Source organism: Cricetulus griseus, chromosome 4 (genome assembly GCF_003668045.3).
Source record: "Cricetulus griseus strain 17A/GY chromosome 4, alternate assembly CriGri-PICRH-1.0, whole genome shotgun sequence".
Lineage (NCBI taxonomy): Eukaryota > Metazoa > Chordata > Mammalia > Rodentia > Cricetidae > Cricetulus > Cricetulus griseus.
Genome location: NC_048597.1, coordinates 93,675,552 through 93,695,315, shown reverse-complemented (window position 1 = coordinate 93,695,315; position 19,764 = coordinate 93,675,552). Strand labels below are relative to the sequence as shown.

At 47.8% G+C, this 19,764-nt stretch overlaps 1 protein-coding gene across 1 annotated transcript in view; it reads left to right on the top strand.

Moving 5' to 3' along the window:
• Svop (SV2 related protein) overlaps positions 1-16,567 on the top strand; it is a 62,012-nt gene extending 45,445 nt beyond the window's left edge. Inside the window, exons 8-16 of the mRNA XM_027415975.2 lie at positions 701-826; positions 2,409-2,537; positions 3,543-3,616; positions 6,444-6,520; positions 9,612-9,719; positions 11,621-11,732; positions 13,173-13,254; positions 15,062-15,151; positions 16,361-16,567. Of these exons, the coding sequence (XP_027271776.1) occupies positions 701-826; positions 2,409-2,537; positions 3,543-3,616; positions 6,444-6,520; positions 9,612-9,719; positions 11,621-11,732; positions 13,173-13,254; positions 15,062-15,151; positions 16,361-16,567 (1,005 nt within the window). The remainder of the gene's footprint in view (positions 1-700; positions 827-2,408; positions 2,538-3,542; positions 3,617-6,443; positions 6,521-9,611; positions 9,720-11,620; positions 11,733-13,172; positions 13,255-15,061; positions 15,152-16,360) is intronic.
• The last annotated feature ends 3,197 nt before the right edge of the window (positions 16,568-19,764 follow it).

Genomic DNA, 19,764 nt, shown 5'->3' with positions numbered 1-19,764 from the left:
CAATGTGTATAACCACATCAGAGACAATGGAAGCCGTCAAGTGTCCATCAGTGGATACATGCATAAGGAAGATGTGGTATGTCCATATACAATGGAATAGTGTCCAGCCTTGAAAAGGGAGGAAATTGTGACACTATACTACAATATTGGTGAGCCACCAGGACATTATGCTTGGTGAAGAAATCCAGACATAAAAGACAAATACCATATGATTCTGCTACATGGGTGTTTGGAGTAGGTACAGCCTGAGCTACATAGCCAGACCCTGTCTCAAAAAAATGACATGGGAAAAACAAAAACAGACTTCCAGGGACTGGTGGTTGGGGAGAGTTGGGGAGGGGGGAGTTGTGACTGCCATGGAGACTGTTTTGTTTCACAGAATAAGCTCCAGAGGTAGAAAGCATTGACAGTTTCAGAACAGGCCAAGTATGTTCAATACCAGTGCAAGCTTGGAATGGGTAGGAAAAAATTGGAAATATCCCAAAACCAAGGTCCCTTGAAATGCTCACTGTCATAGCTGTATCACAGAACACTGGCCCTTTCCACCTCCACTGTGGTGCACAGTGCTGGAAGGACCACAGCAGATTGTGCCATGTGGAAAGGAGAGGGTTCTGATCTTCCACTGTCATCCACAGTACCCCACCATTGACACTTCGTGGGCCACACTACCCCACCACTGACTCTTACTCTCCCGTGCCAGGTCTTCTGGGCCATCGGGACAGTGTTCGAAGTTCTCCTGGCTGTGTTCGTGATGCCCAGCCTGGGCTGGCGCTGGCTGCTCATGCTCTCCGCTGCCCCACTGCTCCTCTTTGCTGTTCTGTGTTTCGTACGTATTGTTTAAAGCCATCTCCTTGCCGGTCTGGGGGACATTATATTTTAGTGGGAAGTGAGTGGTAGACAGCACCAAAGCTTAATCTCTCTCTTTTGTTTTTCGACACAGGGTTTCTCTATGTAGCTTTGGAGCCTATCCTGGCACTCGCTCTGTAGACCAGACTGGCCTCAAACTCACAGAGATCTGCCTGCCTCTGCCTCCCGAGTGCTGGGACTAAAGGCATGTGTCACCAACACCGGGCTCAAAGCTTAATCTCTTAAAACTATTATTTAATAGCTGGGCATAGTGGCTCATGCCTTTACTTCTGGGGAGGGAGAAAAGGTGGGTCTTTCTCAGTATCTGAGGACTGCAGAGCAAGTTCCAGGACAGCCAGGGCTTTTACACAGAGAAGCCCTGTCTCAACACACACACACACACACACACACACACACACACACACACACACGAGAGACAGAGAGAGAGAGGCTGTGAGGGAACCTGTGTGCTAGGTGGCTTGCACGAATTTACTCCTCTTTCTCCCCATAACCATGTGGAAAAGGCTATAATGAAGCCCATGTTAGGTTGACATCTGTTCTTGTGACAAAGCCACCAATTCAGTAGCTCAATGCAGGAGAAGGAGAATGCTTTTTTGCAGCTGAACAGTTTAGAAAGAGTATTCTGGTTCCCTTGGGGGATCTCAGCCCAAGTTTTGTTATTTTTGTTTAGTTTTGTTTTTGCAGCCTGTAGTTCAGCCATCCCCTAGAACACCGAAGTCCTAGTTGGGGGTTGTGGGCAAGGGGCTGGGAGCAAAGTGGAGACTCATACCCTTGCTTGTTTAATGTCTGCTAACATTGGTGATTGCTAGCCATGCAGGCTCACCTAGTTGCAAGGGAAGCTGGGAAATGTAGTTCACGGCCAGGCAATTTTTTCTATGGAGAATTACACACATTGTTGGGGATTTTGGTGGACATTGACAAACTCTCCTACGTCCTCATTTTACTAAGGAGGAAACTGAATTCCAGAGGCTGGCTGATTTTCCAAACGTCAGGCCTTCTTTGAATCGCTGAGTCCCAGTCTCACGGTTTCTCTAAGTCAATGGTTCTACAAACCCACTACTTCCCCTCACAGGAAATCACTTGCCTCTGCACCTGGAGCTGGGACTCCATTGGGCTTAAAAGTTTCTGATTTCTCTCTCTAAGAAAGACTTAGTTTACAAATGATGCTAAGCACAAGGAGGCAGAGTTTCTCAAGAATTGAGGGGGGATTTTTTTTTTTTGATGGAGATCACTATTTACTTCTCCCCCAAACTCTAAAAGCAACCATGACAGTGATGACAGTTACGTGAACTCACACCAGCTCTTCTCCAAGCTCTCCACTTCTGTTATCTTGTTTAGTCCTCTAAACACCTGAAGATAGGAGGGAAGCCGCAGAGGCACAGGGAAGTGATGGCACTGCACAGGAACCAGCATTTACAGCCAGGTCTCTGATTCCAAAGACCCAACTTTCAAAGGCCCCCCACACAGATGAGAGCAGGTGGCCTGGAAAGAGTGCTCTGTTCTACACTAACCAGACACACCTGGGTCTCCTGTTCCCTCAGTGGCTGCCAGAGAGTGCTAGGTATGATGTGCTGTCCGGGAACCAGGAAAAGGCGATTGCCACTTTAAAGCGGATAGCAACAGAAAATGGAGCCCCCATGCCTCTGGGGAAGCTTATCATCTCCAGACAGGTGAGTGCCTACATGCAAGGAAGCGATTGCAGAGGCTGGCATTTGTGTGTGGGCACATGTGTGAGTGAGTGCAGATACCCGGTGTGGCCCTGCATTTCTGTTTGTGCATGTACATGGACTGTGTTTGTCTATGTACATGGACTGGAAAGCTGATATGCAACTGGTAAAGGGAACTGGTAGTCTGCCAAATTCTAAGCTACTGCTGGAGAATTTAGGCAGCAGTGATTAGGGAGACATTCTGCCAGCCAGTGCGTTTCATAACCGCTTCTGCTTCTGTTTTGCCCCCAGCTCAACTTTTTTGGTTTTTCGAGACAGGGTTTCCCTGTGGCTTTGGAGGCTGTCCTGGAACTAGCTCTTGTAGACCAGGCTGGTCTCGAACTCACAGAGATCCGCCTGCCTCTGCCTCCCAAGTGCTGGGATTAAAGGCATGCACCACCAACGCCCAGCTTAAAAAGCATATTGTTAAGCAAAGATTTGAAAAAGAAAATTAATGCTAGTAAATTCTTTAAATTTTTGTGGAATTGACAAATGGGTCATTTAGATAGTCAGTCTTCAGGCAAATTGGCCTGTGTTGAGCTGGCTCTCAGCACATGTACTGTGATGCCCCTGACCAGGAACTGACTGTATGTGTGTGTGGAATGATTTTATACCCCTTGCACTGAAACAGACGCCGGGCCTGACAGTGACCACCTCAGGGGTCTGCCTCCTGCCCCATGTTGGAAGCACACATGGTTCTGGCCTGTTGTAATGAAGACTCTAGCCTATCAGGGATTCAGCAGGAAGGAATGGGATGAATCCTCTACCCTGGCTATGCCACTAGCAGTGTGTGTGTGTGTGTGTGTGTGTGTGTGTGTGTGTGTCTGTGTGTGTGTGTGTGTGTGTGTGTGTGTGTGTGTGTGTGTGTGGTGTGTGTGTATGTATGTATGTGTGTCTATCAGGCCCCTAGACAAGGTCCATATGCACTGGGAGCTAGCCAATAACCCACACATCCTTGTCTTGAAACAGGAAGACCGAGGCAAAATGAGGGACCTTTTCACACCCCACTTTCGCTGGACAACGCTGCTGCTGTGGTTTATATGGTAAGAGTTGCTGGCTGCCCACTGTGAGCCCCTCCCACTGCACATAGCTGGGTCTTGAAATTTATGTGTGTGTGTGTGTGTGTGTGTGTCTGTGTGTCTGTGTGTATGTGAGTGTTTGAACATATGTATATGCATATGTATGCATGGGACACCCAAAGATGACATCAGGCATCTGCCACAGTCTTTCTCAACCTTGTAAATCAAGGCAGGGTCTCTCACTTGAAGCTTGACAGCTTGATATAGAGATATGGTGTCTCTGCCTCTGGGGTGCTGGGATTACAGGCTGGCCACCAAGTTTGCTGTTAACATCACACTCCTGACCCCATCTGCACCAAGGACCATGTGGGCTGTTCACTTTGAACTTGTTGTGGAGTTACTCAGATAAGTAGCTATTAAAGGAAACATTTTTTAGGGCTAGAGATATGGCTCAGAAGTTTAGAGCACTGGCTGCCCTTCCAGAGGTCTAGAGTTCAATTCCCAGAAACCTCATGATGGCTCACAACCATCTGTAATGAGATCTGGTGCCCTCTTCTGGCGTGCAGGCATACATGCAGACAGAACACTATACATAATAAATAAATCTTTTTTAAAAAGGAGACATTTCTATTTCTGCTCTTTAAGAAAATGTTTGAGTTGCAAGCTATCAATAATGATGCTCTCAAGGTGGATACAGTAAAGTGACTGTACAGCTGGTGTGCCCAGGCGCTGAGCCCATGTACTAGAGACAGGGCAGCTGGTGTGCCCAGGCGCTGAGCTCACTGTGTACTGGAGAGACAGGGCAACTGGAGTAAGGGCAGATGCTCAGGAGTCAAGAGCACATGATGAGGTTGATGCAACTCAAGGAACTGAAAGAAAACTTCCAAAGGACCTTCCTCCAGGAGGCCACTGTTTACATTGGCCAGGGCCCCCCTCTCTGTACCTGTTGCCTCAGCTACCACCTGTGGTATCCTTTGAAAACCAAGACGTGGGCAACACAGCCATTCATGGGAACTCCCCCCCCCACCTGCCGCCCAGTTCCTGCCCAGTTTAATTTTTCCTAAGTGACAGCCGTGGGAGGAGACCAGAAGGGAGGCAAATTTGGAGAGTAATTATTTTCCTCTTTGTAGAAGTCCAATTGCAGCCATTCTTCTTTCATTTCCAGATCTCGAGTGCATCAGCGCCAGTGCAAGGCACCGTGTGGCTGGAGGATTTGTGTTCTATTTTTAAGCTGGTTCCAAGCTTCCTTTTCACCTTTTCACATTGATTATGAGAGAGGTGTTCCCAGCATGGTCAATTACAGGGAAGAGGGAAGAAAGGCTTGTTAGCACAGAGCCAGGCTTGAGTTCTGCCTCCGAGTTCCTAAGAGCTGAATCAATTCTCCAAGCACTTATTAGCACCTGCTGTGTGCAGGTTTCAAAGTGGCGCCCATAGGATTTTTAGAAAGGGAGGTTGGACAGAACCGAGATACCTTCCTTTAAGGATCTGTAATTCCAAAGGAAAAATTAAATAATTTTCAAAGAATCTGTAATTTACTTGGATTGATTTTGAATCCCTAAAGCAATTTGTGAGAGGCTAATTTTAATCCTGTCAATGTCAAACTCAGTTCTTACCTCAAAGAGAACAAAGTTTGTTCGGAAGTGATTTTGATGTGTCCCCATGTGGAAGTGGTTAAATAAAGAGCTATAGTCACAGAAACAAGGAAGCCGTAAAACAAGACATTTGCCAAATGACTCCGCTTGCTAGTCTCAGTTACCACAACCTGATCATTCTTAATTTTTTTCCTTTTTTTTTTTTTGCTTGTGAATATTTATTTATTTGGTGGAAGCGAGCGGTTAATACATTCCATCCATTTTACTCCATAGTTGAAAGGTTAGAGGGAGATGGTGGGGCAAATACATGGCTATTAAGATAGCCCAAGAGAATTTTGGCTCTGAGTCTGCAATGTTCCAACTCTCCATATTCATTCTATCAGCCTAGGAGAATCTTCACCATGGCATTTTGTTTGTTTGTTTCTGGCAATTTCGGATTATGTTTCCTCCATGTTGATTCAATGTCACGTTTGTTGATTTATATCCTGTGGCACTAGGGAGGGGGTCATTCCTAGGATTTGACAAAATGAGACTGGGCAGGCAAGAAGGCACTTGTCAGGGCAGCAGTTAGTCAGTAGAGCTATGATGGAAGAAGTCTTTTGGCATCACTAGCCATCCGTGAGCCACGTGAGAATTTCCTCCCCACCCTCTGTCTCAGACAGTTGCATGTAACATATTACAGGAATGTTATGCTTGAAATCAGTGGTCAAGAACACAGGATGGTCTAAAGAAATAGATCTAGAGGACAAAGGAAATGGCATTTTAACCAATCACATCAGCCTGCTTTAGTCAGGCTGACTGAACCATAGGAGACACTGTTTGCAAACCTCGTTGTAACCTGGGAAGCTAACCCTCAGCCTCTGGTTGAGTCTGAGTCCACACATGGCTGTTTATGAATATTCTAGTTCTGTATATTCTGAATGCAAATTCCAGGTCCACGCAGGAGGAAAGAAGTGTCATTGCACTGCGAAATTCTAAAAATCATGTTCCTCCCCGCCCCCATTAGCCCAGAAGCCCCTTAGATGCCAGAGGGAATGCCATGCTGTCCATCTTGGGATGTCACACAGTCCATCTTGATCCTTCCAAGAACACAGGATCATGTCCCTCTGTCCCATCATGGTGGTCACATCAGCCATCTTCCCACTCAGGGTCCCTGAAAAGCTCCAAGACCTTGTAAAGACTGGTGAGGGAATAGATCCCCTGGGGCTGGGAGGAGCCTTGCACCTCTCTGATGTCTCCATCCTGGCTTCCCCTCACAGGTTTTCCAATGCCTTTTCTTATTACGGCTTGGTTCTGCTCACCACGGAACTCTTCCAGGCGGGAGATATCTGCAGCAGTGAGTATCACTTCACACACACACACACACACACACACACACACACACACACACACACACCGTGAACACAGTCACACTCTCTCCCCTGTGAGGTGTTGCTGTCATTGCTGTGTCATAAATTCCTAATTCCCAAAACTCTGAGCAACTTTGTGATGACAGAGATGACATGTGCCCAGTTCCACCCCAAGTCAGGGGTCGGGCTCTGAAGTTGGCAGCATTTACTGATAAACTGAGGTATCGCTGATCAGTCTCACTTGAGGAAAGAACAGTCTGTTTGCACTCTGCTGAGGGGATGTAAGGGGAGATTTCACCTCTGCCCAAAGACCTGAGGGGAACACATATCAAGAGCCAAGGGGCACTTCCACTTAGCACATGTAACATCCTGGGTTCATTCCCCACCACCAAAATAACTAACTAAATAAATGAAATGAAGATCTGTTTTTGTTTTGGTTTGTTTTTTTAAGGCAGAAGCTGGCCTCAGCCTCCTAAGTGCTGGGATTCTAGGCATGCATCCCCACTCTTAGATAAATGTTGAATTACAGGAATGTACCACCATGCCTAGTTCCCTGGTGGGCTTTTATGTTTTTAGATAAAGTCTAAGCCTGGAACTCTGTGTAGACCAGGCTGACCTCAAACTTCCTCTGCTTCCCAATGCTGGAATTAAAGGTGTGTGCCATCACACCCAGGCTTCTACCGTGCTTTTAAGAGCAGTTATAGAGCTGGGTGATGGTGGTGCACACCTTTAATCCCAGCACTCGGGAGGCAGATGCAGATGGAGCTAGCTCTGAGTTCGAGGCCAGCCTGGTCTACAGAGTGAGTTCCAAGACAGCCACGGCTACACGGAGAACCCTGCCTCAAAACAAAACAAAAAACCAAACAAACACACACACACACAGTTGTAGAATTGGAGAAAACCTCATGGTAAAAACTAAAAAACCGAATGTATTATGTTTCCATGAGTCTCCTGGTTTAGATTCTGTCCCTTAGCCTGGGGGCTCCATTTAGTACAGGAGCTGAAGCTCACAGAGGACAGCTGCCTCACAAGTGTGACAAGGAAAGGACTGAATACCTCACCGATGAGCTGCTGGAGTGCTCTGGAATCCTCCCAAAGCTGCAGCTTCTGATTGGAGCTTGTCCACAGAGCATCCCCAGGCACTGGGCTGCCTCAGCCCTGAGGCCTCCTGATCCATTTTTCACTAATGGTCTTAAAGGCGAGGACTGCACAAAGCTAAAACAGTCTTTCCAAATCCCCCCAAAGGGCTAAAGCTCAGCGCCCAGTTTTATGTTTGTGATCCTGGGCAGTGGCTAATGTGTTCTTCTCCTGAGAGAACAAGTCAGCAGGGGTGGAGCTCCACCCATTCCATAGGAGGGGATTTCCCAACCGGAATGGAACTCAGGGCTTCCTGCATGCTAGGCAAGCACTCTACCACTGATTCACAACCCCCACCTGGGAACTTTGACACAATGCCAGCACCATTTAAACCCCCTCCAGACCAATTTAATCAGCATGGATGAGGCTCATGTATTAGTCAGGTTTAAAAGTTCCTCAGGGGATTGTATTGTGAAGCAGAAATCACCAGACAAATTAAAGAAATAAAGAGAAATGTGTCTGTGCAGATGTGTAGCCTGTTAGTTGGTTCTATCTGAAGGCAACGGTGGGATTCTGACATTGAATTCAGGGCAGAGGGGAAAAGAATCAAGCTCTTTCAGGGTTTGCAGTAAAGCCTAAGGGATCTTGGGTGACAGTTTCATACACTGGATGCTGAGAAGAGACCCCAGTGGTAAACTATGCCCTTAGCAAACCCTGAGGCCCTGGGTTCAATCTGTCCAGCACAATTCATTAAATTATTCATTCATTACAAGTCTTAGATGGTACAGCCCTGTGGTAACTGGGGGTGTTAATGAGAAGCTAAGCTCTGTAGAAGCATCCCAACTGCAGCTCTGATTTTGGGGGGGTTGGTACTGACTGAGAAGAGGGGACAGCCCTCAGACAGTGGACATCTGAGCACTGTCAGGAGGCAGAGGTTGGGGGACTTTTTTTGTCAAGAACCACTTGAAAAATGTTTCAAGCTTCAAGAGCTACACAATTCTGCCACGCCTAGCAGGAAAGAGGCCCTGTATGAGAGATTCCTGTGTGCTTGGGTGTGTGTGTGTGTGTGTGTGTGTGTGTGTGTGTGTGTGTGTGTATGTGTGTGTGTGTGTGTGTGTGTGTGTGTAAATACTTTTATTTGCTGGGGTAAACCAGCAAAGATCCAGTTGTCACCAACAGTAGGAGACACAGTGGCTGAGTGGCTTTGGGGAGTAGCAGCCCAAAGAGATGATGGGGATGTCTTCTGTATATGTTTGTCTTATTGGTTGATTAATAAAGCACTATTGGCCAATAGGGAAGCAAGATAGGTGGGACTAGCAGAGGAGGATTCTGGGTAACGTAGGTAGAGGAGCCACGATGTAGGACACAAGAGGAGTAACAGGTCTGGACTCCTTCTCTGGTAAAAGAAGACCATGTAGATATAATACATTAGTAGTTATGGGTTAATAGTTAAGACAGAGCTAGCCAATAAGAAGCCCTAGTCACCAGCCAACAGTATTCATAACTAATATAGCATCCAAGTGTTTATTTGGGGCTCTGAGGTGGCTTTGGAAACTGGGCAGGAAATCCGGTAACATCTATCTCCCTTTCTTTCTCCTTCCTTCTCTCCTCTTTTCTTCCTTTTGCTCTTTGGTTGCCTTAGATTTCTCCTACTTATTCTCTCTGTCCACCAGCCTGCTTATCTCTCTTCTTCCTAGCTCTTATTGGCCATTCAGTTTTTTATTAGACCAATCAGGTGCCTTAGGGCAGCAAGGTGAAACAGATGCAACACATCGTTACATAATTAAACAGATGTAGCTTAAACAAATGTAACACATCTTTATATTGTTAAACAAATGAAACATAAATGTCACACATCTTTACACCATTAAACAAATGCAGCATAAACAAATGTAACACACCTTTACATAGTTAAAGTCATTTCTACAACAGAGGGCTAGGGTGCAGGAAGCTGTGGTACAAGACTGTGTGACCATCCCTGCTCCTCTCTCCCCACCTTAGTCTCCAGCAGGAAAAAGGCAGTGGAAGCCAAATGCAGCTTAGCCTGTGAATACCTGAGCAAGGAGGATTACATGGACTTACTGTGGACCACCCTGTCTGAGTTCCCAGGTGAGACTGGGGCGAGAAAGCCTACCATCTGTTTAGGATTTAAAAGAAAAACAAAACAAAACAAAAAACAAACAGCAAGCCCTGAGTTTTTTTTTTTCAGCCCTTTGCTACATGTTCCAAATAATGGTGAGAGGCCTGAGAGTCAGACCCTACTTGAAGGCTAACAAGTCAGGCTTCCTAGTTTCAAGCATTCTGTCTAAAGAGCAAGACTCCTGGGCTATTGCTGCAAACAGCCACTCACTGTCACAAGAACCCTACTGCAGCTCTGCCCAGTAGCAAGGGTCATATATTAATGTTGGGGCTCACTGCCCTACTCTGCAACCATGATTAGGAAGGTCTAAGCAGAAGATCTGCTGTGCAGATGTGGGAATCTCTACCCCGTTGTGATAATGAAGCACCTGAGGTTACATCCTTTATAAAGAAGTGTATTTAGTGCACAGTTCTGAAGCTAACCGGCAGGGTGCCAGCATTGGCTGGGCTCTGACCAGAACCTCCCAGGGTGTGGTAGCCCATTAGTGAGAGCCTAAGAAAGGAGAGACAAGAAACCAGAGAGACAGTGGCCTTCCTCTTGACATCACTACACTGGGGCCAACCTCCCAACACATAATTCCTTGGGGTACACACTCAAACCATGTCCTAACCACAGCACTGAGGAACCACAAGCTCAGGAAGCCCGAACTTTATAACTGGCTTCCAGATCCCTCTGCCATTGCTCCAGAGGGCATAGTGTCCTTACCCTCTGAGGCTGTTTGTTGTATAAACAATCTTGAAATGACAGTCTAGAACAGAAAAGCAGCTCAGGACTTGCGCAGAGATGGGAGCTGTGGAGATCCCCCCTCCCCAATCACTGGATGCACTGGAAAAGACCTGGTTGTGGTGGGGGCCATCAAACTTCCAAACCTGAACACCATGCAAAGGTGATCTGTCTCCCTCCCTTCCTCCTTTTTCCCCCCGTCTGAAAAGGACAATGTCGAATCCAGTGATGAATCAATGCTAAACAGCTATTAAAGGGGCTAAAGGTAGCCCATGATCCTTTTGGCTCCTACAGCCTTCCATTTTTCAGCCATTTCATTCTGCTCAGGGAAGGCTAAGTGGAGTCTTCAGTACACCATCTTCAACTGGAGTTTGTCTGGGTCACCTCCACAGACAACACCACCTTGAACCTGCACCCTTGTCCCAAGGCCTTGTAAAAATTTGTAAAAATTTGCTTAAGACACTGAATGTCCCATTGCTGGCAGAGCTCAGAACTGTGTCCCATTCTGCCTGCATGAGGGACCCAGAGCTCATTATAGATGGTTGTAAGCCACCATGTTGTTGCTGGGGATTGAACTCAGGACCTCTGGAAGAGCAGCCAGTGCTCTTAACCTCTGAGTCATCTCTCCAGCACCTGTCCACTCTATCATTCACCTAAAATGTCTTCCCCCAATTGCATTAGGCACAGGGAAGACAGGCTCCTGGTTACATGGCAAGTTAGAATAAACAAGAGTCCTTTGAACCCAACGAGGTGTGAGTCCCAGCCTGGACATTCTGCTGCCTGGTTATGGCAGATGCCATCCTTCAGGTTCCTGTGCTGCCTGTTTTGTTGCCTCGTTCCTTCTAACAACACATCACCCTTTCCCTTAGAGACTTGGAACATTGCACACTTGTCTCCTGGTTGCTGTGACCAGATCAGGGACCTAGAAGTGGCTTCCCAGGTCCCCTGCTTCATTGACTCTCACACAGACTCAGCAGGCATTGGCCTGGATGGAGTCTGCTGTGCTGTCTGAAAACTGGACTGGGTCTAAACCCAGAGCTTATGGGTTCAGCGGGGCTGGTCCACTCTCAGGGGTGGAAGATGACATAGGGCGAGTCATTAGGAACCAACTGAGAAGCTACCTACCATGTCCCTGCTCTCCTGACAGGCGTCCTTGTGACTCTGTGGGTCATCGACCGCCTGGGGCGCAAGAAGACCATGGCCTTGTGTTTCGTCATCTTCTCCCTCTGCAGCCTCCTGCTGTTCATCTGCATTGGAAGGTGGGTATCAGGAAGAACCCCAGCCCCTCACCAGGACTAAGGCTCATGGCACTTCGTGACAGACAGATGGTCAGACTCAAGGTCAAAGCCCAAGGTCAAAGCCTCCAACAGGGCAGCAAGGGATCGTGCATGTGTGTGTGTGTGTGTGTGTGTGTGTGTGTGTGTGTGTGTGTGTGTGTGTGTGCCTCAGTTTTATTTCTAAGAATTTCAAGTTTAGAGTTCCCATGTGTCTCAGTCACTGTTCTATTGCCACGAAGAGACACCATGACCTCGGCAACTCTTATAAAGGAAAACATGTCATTGGAGCTGGCTAACAGTTCAGACTTTAGTCCATTGTCATCATGGTAGAAAGCATGGTGGCATGCAGGCAGACATGGTGCTGGAGAAGGAGCTGAGAGTTTTACATAAGGTCTGCAGGCATCAGGAAAAGAAAGAGATGCTGGGTCTGGCTTGAGCATTTGAAACCTCAAACCCCACTCCTAGAGACATACTTCCTCCAGCACAGCTACACCTCCTAATCTCCTTCAAGTAGTGCCACTGAAGATGGGGGTTTCTGTCCTGCCTTGTCCCACAGTGGCTTTGCCCCAAATAAACACACAAAGACTTATATTAATTTATAAACTGCTGGCCAATGGCTAGGGCTTATTATTGGCTAGCTCTGTCTTAATTATTAACCCATTTCTATTAATCTATGTTTTGCCACGTGGCTGTGGCTTACCCATAATCTGACATGCCACCCCCCGATGTCTGAGCATCCAAATCTAGAGCCTAAGGGGACTTTTCTCATTCAAGCCTCCACACCATGAGCTCCCCAAACAAGAGCAGTGTGGCCACAGAAGTTGTGTGTGTGTTAAAGTGGTGTTTGATGGAAATAGACCTTGTTTCAAACAGACCCTACTGAAGATACATTTCTCTTGTTTTCTAATTCCTAAGAGCCCTGAATATAGACATGACCCCTGAGGGGCCTCAAACTAATCCTGCTGAAGAATCAGTGGACCACAGGAGGGGCGGGAGAGATGGGGCTTAGACCTTGAAGGGTTGGAAGTCTGGGTCATCAAAGGATGAGGAATGCCCTAAGGATGCCAAGCATGGTTCTGCTAGGATCCACGGCCTCACATGTGCTAAACAAGTATTCTGTCACTGAGCCTCCGCCCCAGGATTTCAACCATTCAGACTGTTTTCCCCACTCCCACTCCCAGCGGTGTACCACAGGCGTTCCCATCTGTCAGCTGAGGGTGCTGGGTGGAAAACAGTGTACTCTAAGAGCAGAGGTTTAGTGACAGAACTTAAGAGGTGCGTCTGTGTGGATGTGCTGGGTCAGGGGACCTTTGCTGATTCAGGTGTCAATTCTTCCTGAGAAGGTAGCATCTTTGCTACCTTCCTGAGAAGGTAGAGAATGAGACAGAATAAAACCCTTACCTGCTGTTTGCTTCTCCCCAGAAACATGCTCACCCTGTTACTCTTCATTGCAAGAGCATTTATCTCTGGAGGCTTCCAAGCGGCCTATGTTTACACGCCTGAGGTAGGAGAGGTGCCTGAGAGTGGAGTGGGGACATGGGGGTGTTGTCTGACCAGAATATTAATTGTTCTTGGGTCTGGGTGGCCCCAGTGTCCCCTCATTACTTCCACTTACTTTGCAATTACTCTTTTTTTTTTTTTTTTTTCCTGCTCAGACAAGCTTCAAGCTCAGTGTAAAATTCCAGAGGTTGCCTAAGTGTGTAGAGCCAATGCAGATGGGGCAGGGCCCACATTCTCCCTTCCTGGAGACAACCTTCTGCAGTATTTGCAAGCTGGGCAGGTAGCTCAATGCTAAAGTGTTTGCCTTTCTTGCTCAAGGCCCTGGATTTGACCCCCAGTACTGAAAAAAGAAAAGAAAAAGAAAAACAACAACAAAAGAAACAGTTTTTTAAAAAAGCTTTTAAATTCTCTAAGCCTAGCTTAACCTCAGCCAGCTGCTGTTGGTGACCATGAATAGGTGACAACCCATCCAAGTGGTGGGTTTCTGTGTAGCCTGTGAAAACCGAGACTAAGAGCTGGAGAGATAGCTCAATGGTTAAGAGTATATATTGGTCTTCCAGAGAACCTGAGTTTGGTTCCCAGCACCCACAATTGCCTGTAACTCCAGCTCCAGGGGCTCTGATGCCCTCTCCTGGCCTCTAAGGGCACACATACACACACACACACACACACACACACACACACACACACACACACACACACACACACACACACATACACACACACACACATCCAAATACACACTCAGACAACAAAATAAGAAAGAAACAAACAAAACTAGTGCGGAAAACCAGAGATGGGTGTGAGAGGGCCAATAGCATTTCCAACAGAATGAAATGACTCAGAACAGCACAAGCAGAAGTGTCTTGGGGTGTGATGCACCCCATCTGTGTCCTGCTTCCATTAGCTCAGGAGGAGCAGAAGGTGAATGGGGTTTGGTTGAAATAAGCACAGTGTTATAATAAATTGCGTGGGGACCTTGGCAGATTCCATGGTGGGTAAGGGACAAACATGACAGGCAGACAGAGCCTAAGTGAGTTTTATTAGAAAGGGAAGGAAAGAGAAAAAAGGTAAGGAGACACAGAGACAGAGGACAGAAGAGAAGAGGGAGATAGGAAAAGTCCCGTCTGCCCCTTCAGAGGAGCAGCAGGAAAGAGAGCATAAGTGGGTGGAGGTCTTTCTTTTAAAGTGGTCCTTTGTACCTTCATGCAGACTACATAGTCATAGTCATGGAACCCTGGGCTGACCAGAGTACTGCCTGAGTGCATTCTGCCAGGTGACAGGGACAGGCTAGCATAATGTCTGAATCCTTACACATAGAGCCTGCAGGAGAGCAGCCATTGCTGACTTCAGCATGGGACTCTTGAAGCTCTCCAGCAGAGAAAAACAGAACTGTAGAATTAATCCCTTTATTCATTTTATATTGAGCACCAGCCATATGTTAGACACTTATATATTATCAGCAATTATGCATGTGTATCCTGTATCCAGATCTCCATACTGAACTGTTTACATAGATTTTCCCACTGTACTGGGATGGAACCCAGGGCCTCACCATGCCAGGCAAGCACTCTGTATACACTCCACCCCCACCATGGTTAACTAGAAAATCCAATTGTGAAACACCCCTCCCGCAGTAAATGGGCTCCTGCCCAGGGTCACCTCATGCTCTCTGCCTTGGGTGAACCTCCTACCTCCTTTGCCTGTTCCCCCATGCTTCCCACAGGTGTCAGTTCCATCTGTCCTGAGTAGGGAGTGGTGAGGTATTTCTGTATTCCCCACGACATTTGGCTAATGCACTGACATTCCAGGTGTACCCCACGGCGACGAGGGCACTGGGCCTGGGCACCTGCAGCGGCATGGCAAGAGTGGGCGCCCTCATTACTCCGTTCATTGCTCAGGCAAGTGTTGCCCCAAATACAGATCCATGAGGCAGCCAGCTGTAACTATAGACTGGACAGCATTTTGTAGCAGCGCACCCCAGGAAAGAAGAGTCTCAGAAGGATAAAGGGCCCAAGGTCATTGGCAGGGACTCAGACAAGCCTGGGATAAAACTCAGCTCTTCCCAGTGCAGCAAGCCCTGAGGGTACCAGAGGATTTGGATATACTGGGTGGAGTCCCAGCCACTTTGGGGAGGCTGAGGTGGGAGGGGGGCTTGAGAGCAGAGTTCAAGACCAAGGAAAAAATGGGATATTGACCCAAAGAACAAACAACAGACACCGGTTTATACCCGATGTCTGTCTTCCTTTTCTGAATTGGATGATTTGAGTGAGTTACCAAACTTGGTAACTCTGTGTCCGCTAAACAGTCCTGTCCATGTCTAAATAGCCAGCTTTTTAGTCTTCATCACCTTTGTAAGGAGTAGATCACATCATTAAATGTGATTGTATTAAAGATAAGTTGGGTCAGTGAGATGCTTACCACCGAGTCTGATGACTAAAGGCGTGTGCCACTACTGCCCAGCGGTGGTTTTGGTTTTTGATCCAGGGTCTTACTATATATCTAGGACTAATGTAGATGCAGGATTCTCTTGCCCCTACCCTCCCAAGTGCTGGTATTAAAGGCGTGCATCACCGCCACATGGCCAACATTCAGAATCTTAAGCCTAACTGGTCTGAGTTCAAATCTCAGCCCTATCCTCATTATATGAGCTTGAATATGCTCCTTAGGCTGTTTGTTGAGATGTCTTTTTTTTTTTTTTTTAAGATCTTATTTATTATGTATACAACATTCTGCTTCCATGTATATCTGTACACCAGAAGAGGGCACCAGATTTCGTAAGGGATGGTTGTGAGCCACCATATGGATGCTGGGAATTGAACTCAGGTCCTCTGGAAGAGCAGCCAGTACTCTTAACTTCTGAGCCATCTCTCCAGCCCTGTTGAGATATGTCTTATTCTGTAGCCCAGGCTGGCCTTGAACTCCAGCAATCCTCCAGCCTCTCAGTGCTAGGATTAGGCATGTGTGTCACCATACCTGGCAGTTTGTCTATCCTCTTGAGCCTCAGTGCTCCTGTCTGTGAAATGGGGTGAAATGCTCAGCTAGCTGTCAGTCATATGGCCTGCCTGTGGCTCTGAGATGTTCTTATCTACCTCCATCTCCCTCGATAGGTGATGCTGGAATCTTCTGTGTACCTGACCTTGGCTGTCTACAGTGGATGTTGCCTCCTGGCTGCCGTGGCCTCCTGCTTTTTGCCCATAGAGACCAAAGGCCGAGGACTTCAGGAATCCAGCCACAGGGAGTGGGGCCAGGAGATGGTTGGTCGAGGGACCAACAGTGAAGGTGTCCCCAGGTCGAACTCTGGCTCTCAGGAATAACCCCTGGGGGTTGAGCTGGTCTTTGAGGTTGTAGAGCCTAGGCAGCTGGCAGAGCCCAGCTGGGACACTTATGGTCACTGCCTATGTCAAGAACTTACCCAACGGGGTGATGTGGACTGACAGGGTTTTGTTTCTTCACTGTGTTTGGCCATGTTCATCGAGGGTTGCTCACCCTGGGAAGGTGGGGTGGCATTCACTCCAGGGGGTTCTCTGTGGTGGGGGAAGGTTTGTACATCACTGTGGATCTGCATGGGGATACTGCTACTGCGGGAGGGTCCCAGGATGCTCAGGACCAGCTGAGCAGGTGTCATATAGTTACCCAGTCACACCCTTGGAGAACCACCGCCCAAAGATCTCCAAAGATACAGTCCAGGCCCAGACCCCTGTGACACCTGCCATTTTTGTCCAGTAGGTTTTTTCTGCACCCTGGCCTCAGGCTTTCTTTGGAATTAAGGTGAACTAGTGTCTGGCCCAAGCAGCTTTTCTGGAGCCACAGACGCCCACTGCTTCCTTGGCTGGGCCCCTTTAGATGTCTCTCCAGGGCCTGCTGGGTAGAAACTGGCAGATGAATATGCCCCTGAATTTGAGCCAAGCAGCCCCAACCTGGCATCCTCCCTTTGGAGTCACTGTCTCTGGCTATGTCTCTGGGGAGAGCTAGGTGCCCACCAGGCAATCACCTCCAAAAGCTGTTACCCCATTCCCCAACCTGGAAACTGGAGACTGGAGCCTAGCTGAGGGGAAGACTCAACCAGAGACTATGCTGAAAAAGTGAAGGCCTTTCTGGGCCCTCTGTTTCGGCTCCCCCTCAGCCCTGCTGAGTGGCGAGTCCATGTCTCCTCAGGCTTCAGGACTATGCTGTGTATAGATGGCTGCATGGGCTGAGGGATCTCCAGGGTGAAGCAGGTCTTGGGACCAGGAGCCCGTTGTCCTTTCTGGGTCAGCCTCTGCACTCTCCCATGCCCCCTCTGTCAAGAGCAGCACTGGCCCTACTGAGGCAGGTCCTGGGAGGATGTTCTGGCACAAGGATCAGAAAAGTTCATGTCATAGGGGAGGGGAAGCCATTGTCTTGGCCTCAGGAGGGAGAACCGGATATAGGTCTCCGGCAGGCAGTCCAGGTGCACTCCCAGATGCCGGAACACACAAGCCTTCTCCCCGAGATTCAGGGAGGAAACACGCTGGGGGAGGAAGGAAACTGCCAGGCCCCATCAAAGGCCAGAGGAAACTGACCCCCCCACTGCTCAACGCACACAGCGAAAGGAAGCTGAATGTGCGTTGTGCAATCATCTCTTATTAAAATGTTGGTGACAGACACTACAGACTCTAAGTCTGGTCATTGGTCAAGATGTTGTAGTGACAGTTCACTCCAAGTCAGCTAACTTGGTCTATCCGAGGAAGTACTTTGACACAATCCCCTCTCCTAGGAGGTGCAGTCACCCGGCTGGTGGGCAGCATTGGGACCTTGAGTTTGGTGGAGACAACACTGTTAATGGGATGAGGATGAGACAGTGGCCTCTTCATGGGATAAGTTTGGTGATTATCATTATTACCATTATTGATATTTGAGACAGTCTTCAGAAGTGTAGCCCAGGCTAGCCCTACTCTCTTGATCTTCCTATCTCAGACTCCCTATGGCTCCACCACTGCCTAGATCAGCCACATTTTCTTGAATCTTGAATTTCATGAAATTATTTCTGGGTGGTTCAGCTCTCCTGAGTAACAGACAGCCTTCCCTTTGCTTCTCTTCCCCTCCCTCCCTCCCTCCCACCTTCCCTCCCTCCTTCCCTCCCTCCCACTCCATCCCTCCTTCCCCCTCTCTCTTTCACTCTCCCTCCAGGTGGTCATTTTCACTTCTTCACCCTCAAATAACCCAGCTGTAATGGGGAAGAAGTTGGGGTTTGGGGCAGGAGTGTTCTCCAGGGGCTACAATGAAGAGGCTTGTAGTTTCTATCCAAGGGAGAAAAATTAACTCATTGTTTTAAAATTTAAAGTTAGGTATACACCTGTAATCTCAGCACTTTGGAGGGGGAAGTAGGAGGATCAGAAGTTTAAGGTTATCCTCAGCTACATGGTGAGTTTGAGGCCAGTCTGGGCTTCATGAAATCCCTCAAAAGCAAAACACACACACATGCATGCATGCTCTCTCGCTCTTCCCTCTCTCTCTTTCTCTTTCTCTCTCTCTCTCTCTCTCCCTCTCTCTCTCTCTCTCTCTCTCTCTCTCTCTCTCTCACACACACACACACACACACACACACAGTGGAATAAACTTTTTTTTAGAGATCAGTATTTTTGAGCAGTGCAAGGCCTGCCACAAAGCCTCCTGCCTCAGAAACCCACTGGACCTTGAGCAGGAGGCCGGGGATCTAATTTTAAGCAATCCTGTTACAGAAGGTTTATTAGTGGGAATGTCATCTGTTTCTTTCCACATGAGAATGTATTTCAGAAAATGTCAAAATATGTTCAGTAAGCTGGTGAGATGACTCGGTGCATAAAGGCGCTTACTGCCAAGACAGATGTCCTGAATTTGATCCCTGGAACCCACAGGGTGGAAGGAGAGAACTGACTGCTACAGGTTGTCCTCTGATCCCAAAACATCATGACTGTGGATGTTCACACCTACATACATGTACACAGTAGATTAACAAAGGTTAAAAAAAAGATATTCAGTGTACCAAGGTTGGTCACCTCTCTCTGATTTCAAGTCTTAAGAGCATGAGGTTCAGCTCTGCGGTAGAGCTCTTACCTTCCATGCTCAAGGCTCTGAGCTATGCCCTCACCCTTTCTCCTGCCCTTGCACAAACAGGTACAACCTAGATAGAGTCTCCTCAAGACCACAGAGATGGCCTTCATGCTGGTGAGAATGAGGGGAAAGCATGTCTTAGGTTCAACCCTGAAGAGAGTTTGGATGTCCAAAGAGTGTTTTAATAATGTTGACCAGCCAAGTGCTGAGGACAGAAGTCCCCCCTCCTCCGGTCACTACTGGTAGACAGCAAGTGTGTCATGAATCACTCATCAGAGTTCTAGGCAAAGGTTTCTCAATCACTCCTTTCTGGACCACTCCAGAGCACAGACCCTGCCGCACAGTGCAACCAGCCTCAGTACGAGAGAACAGGATTGTTATGTGATCTTAGAGCTTGCCTGTCTCACGTAGACTGGCTTAGGACCAGCCAGGATCCCTGCAGATGCTTTACCAGATGGGA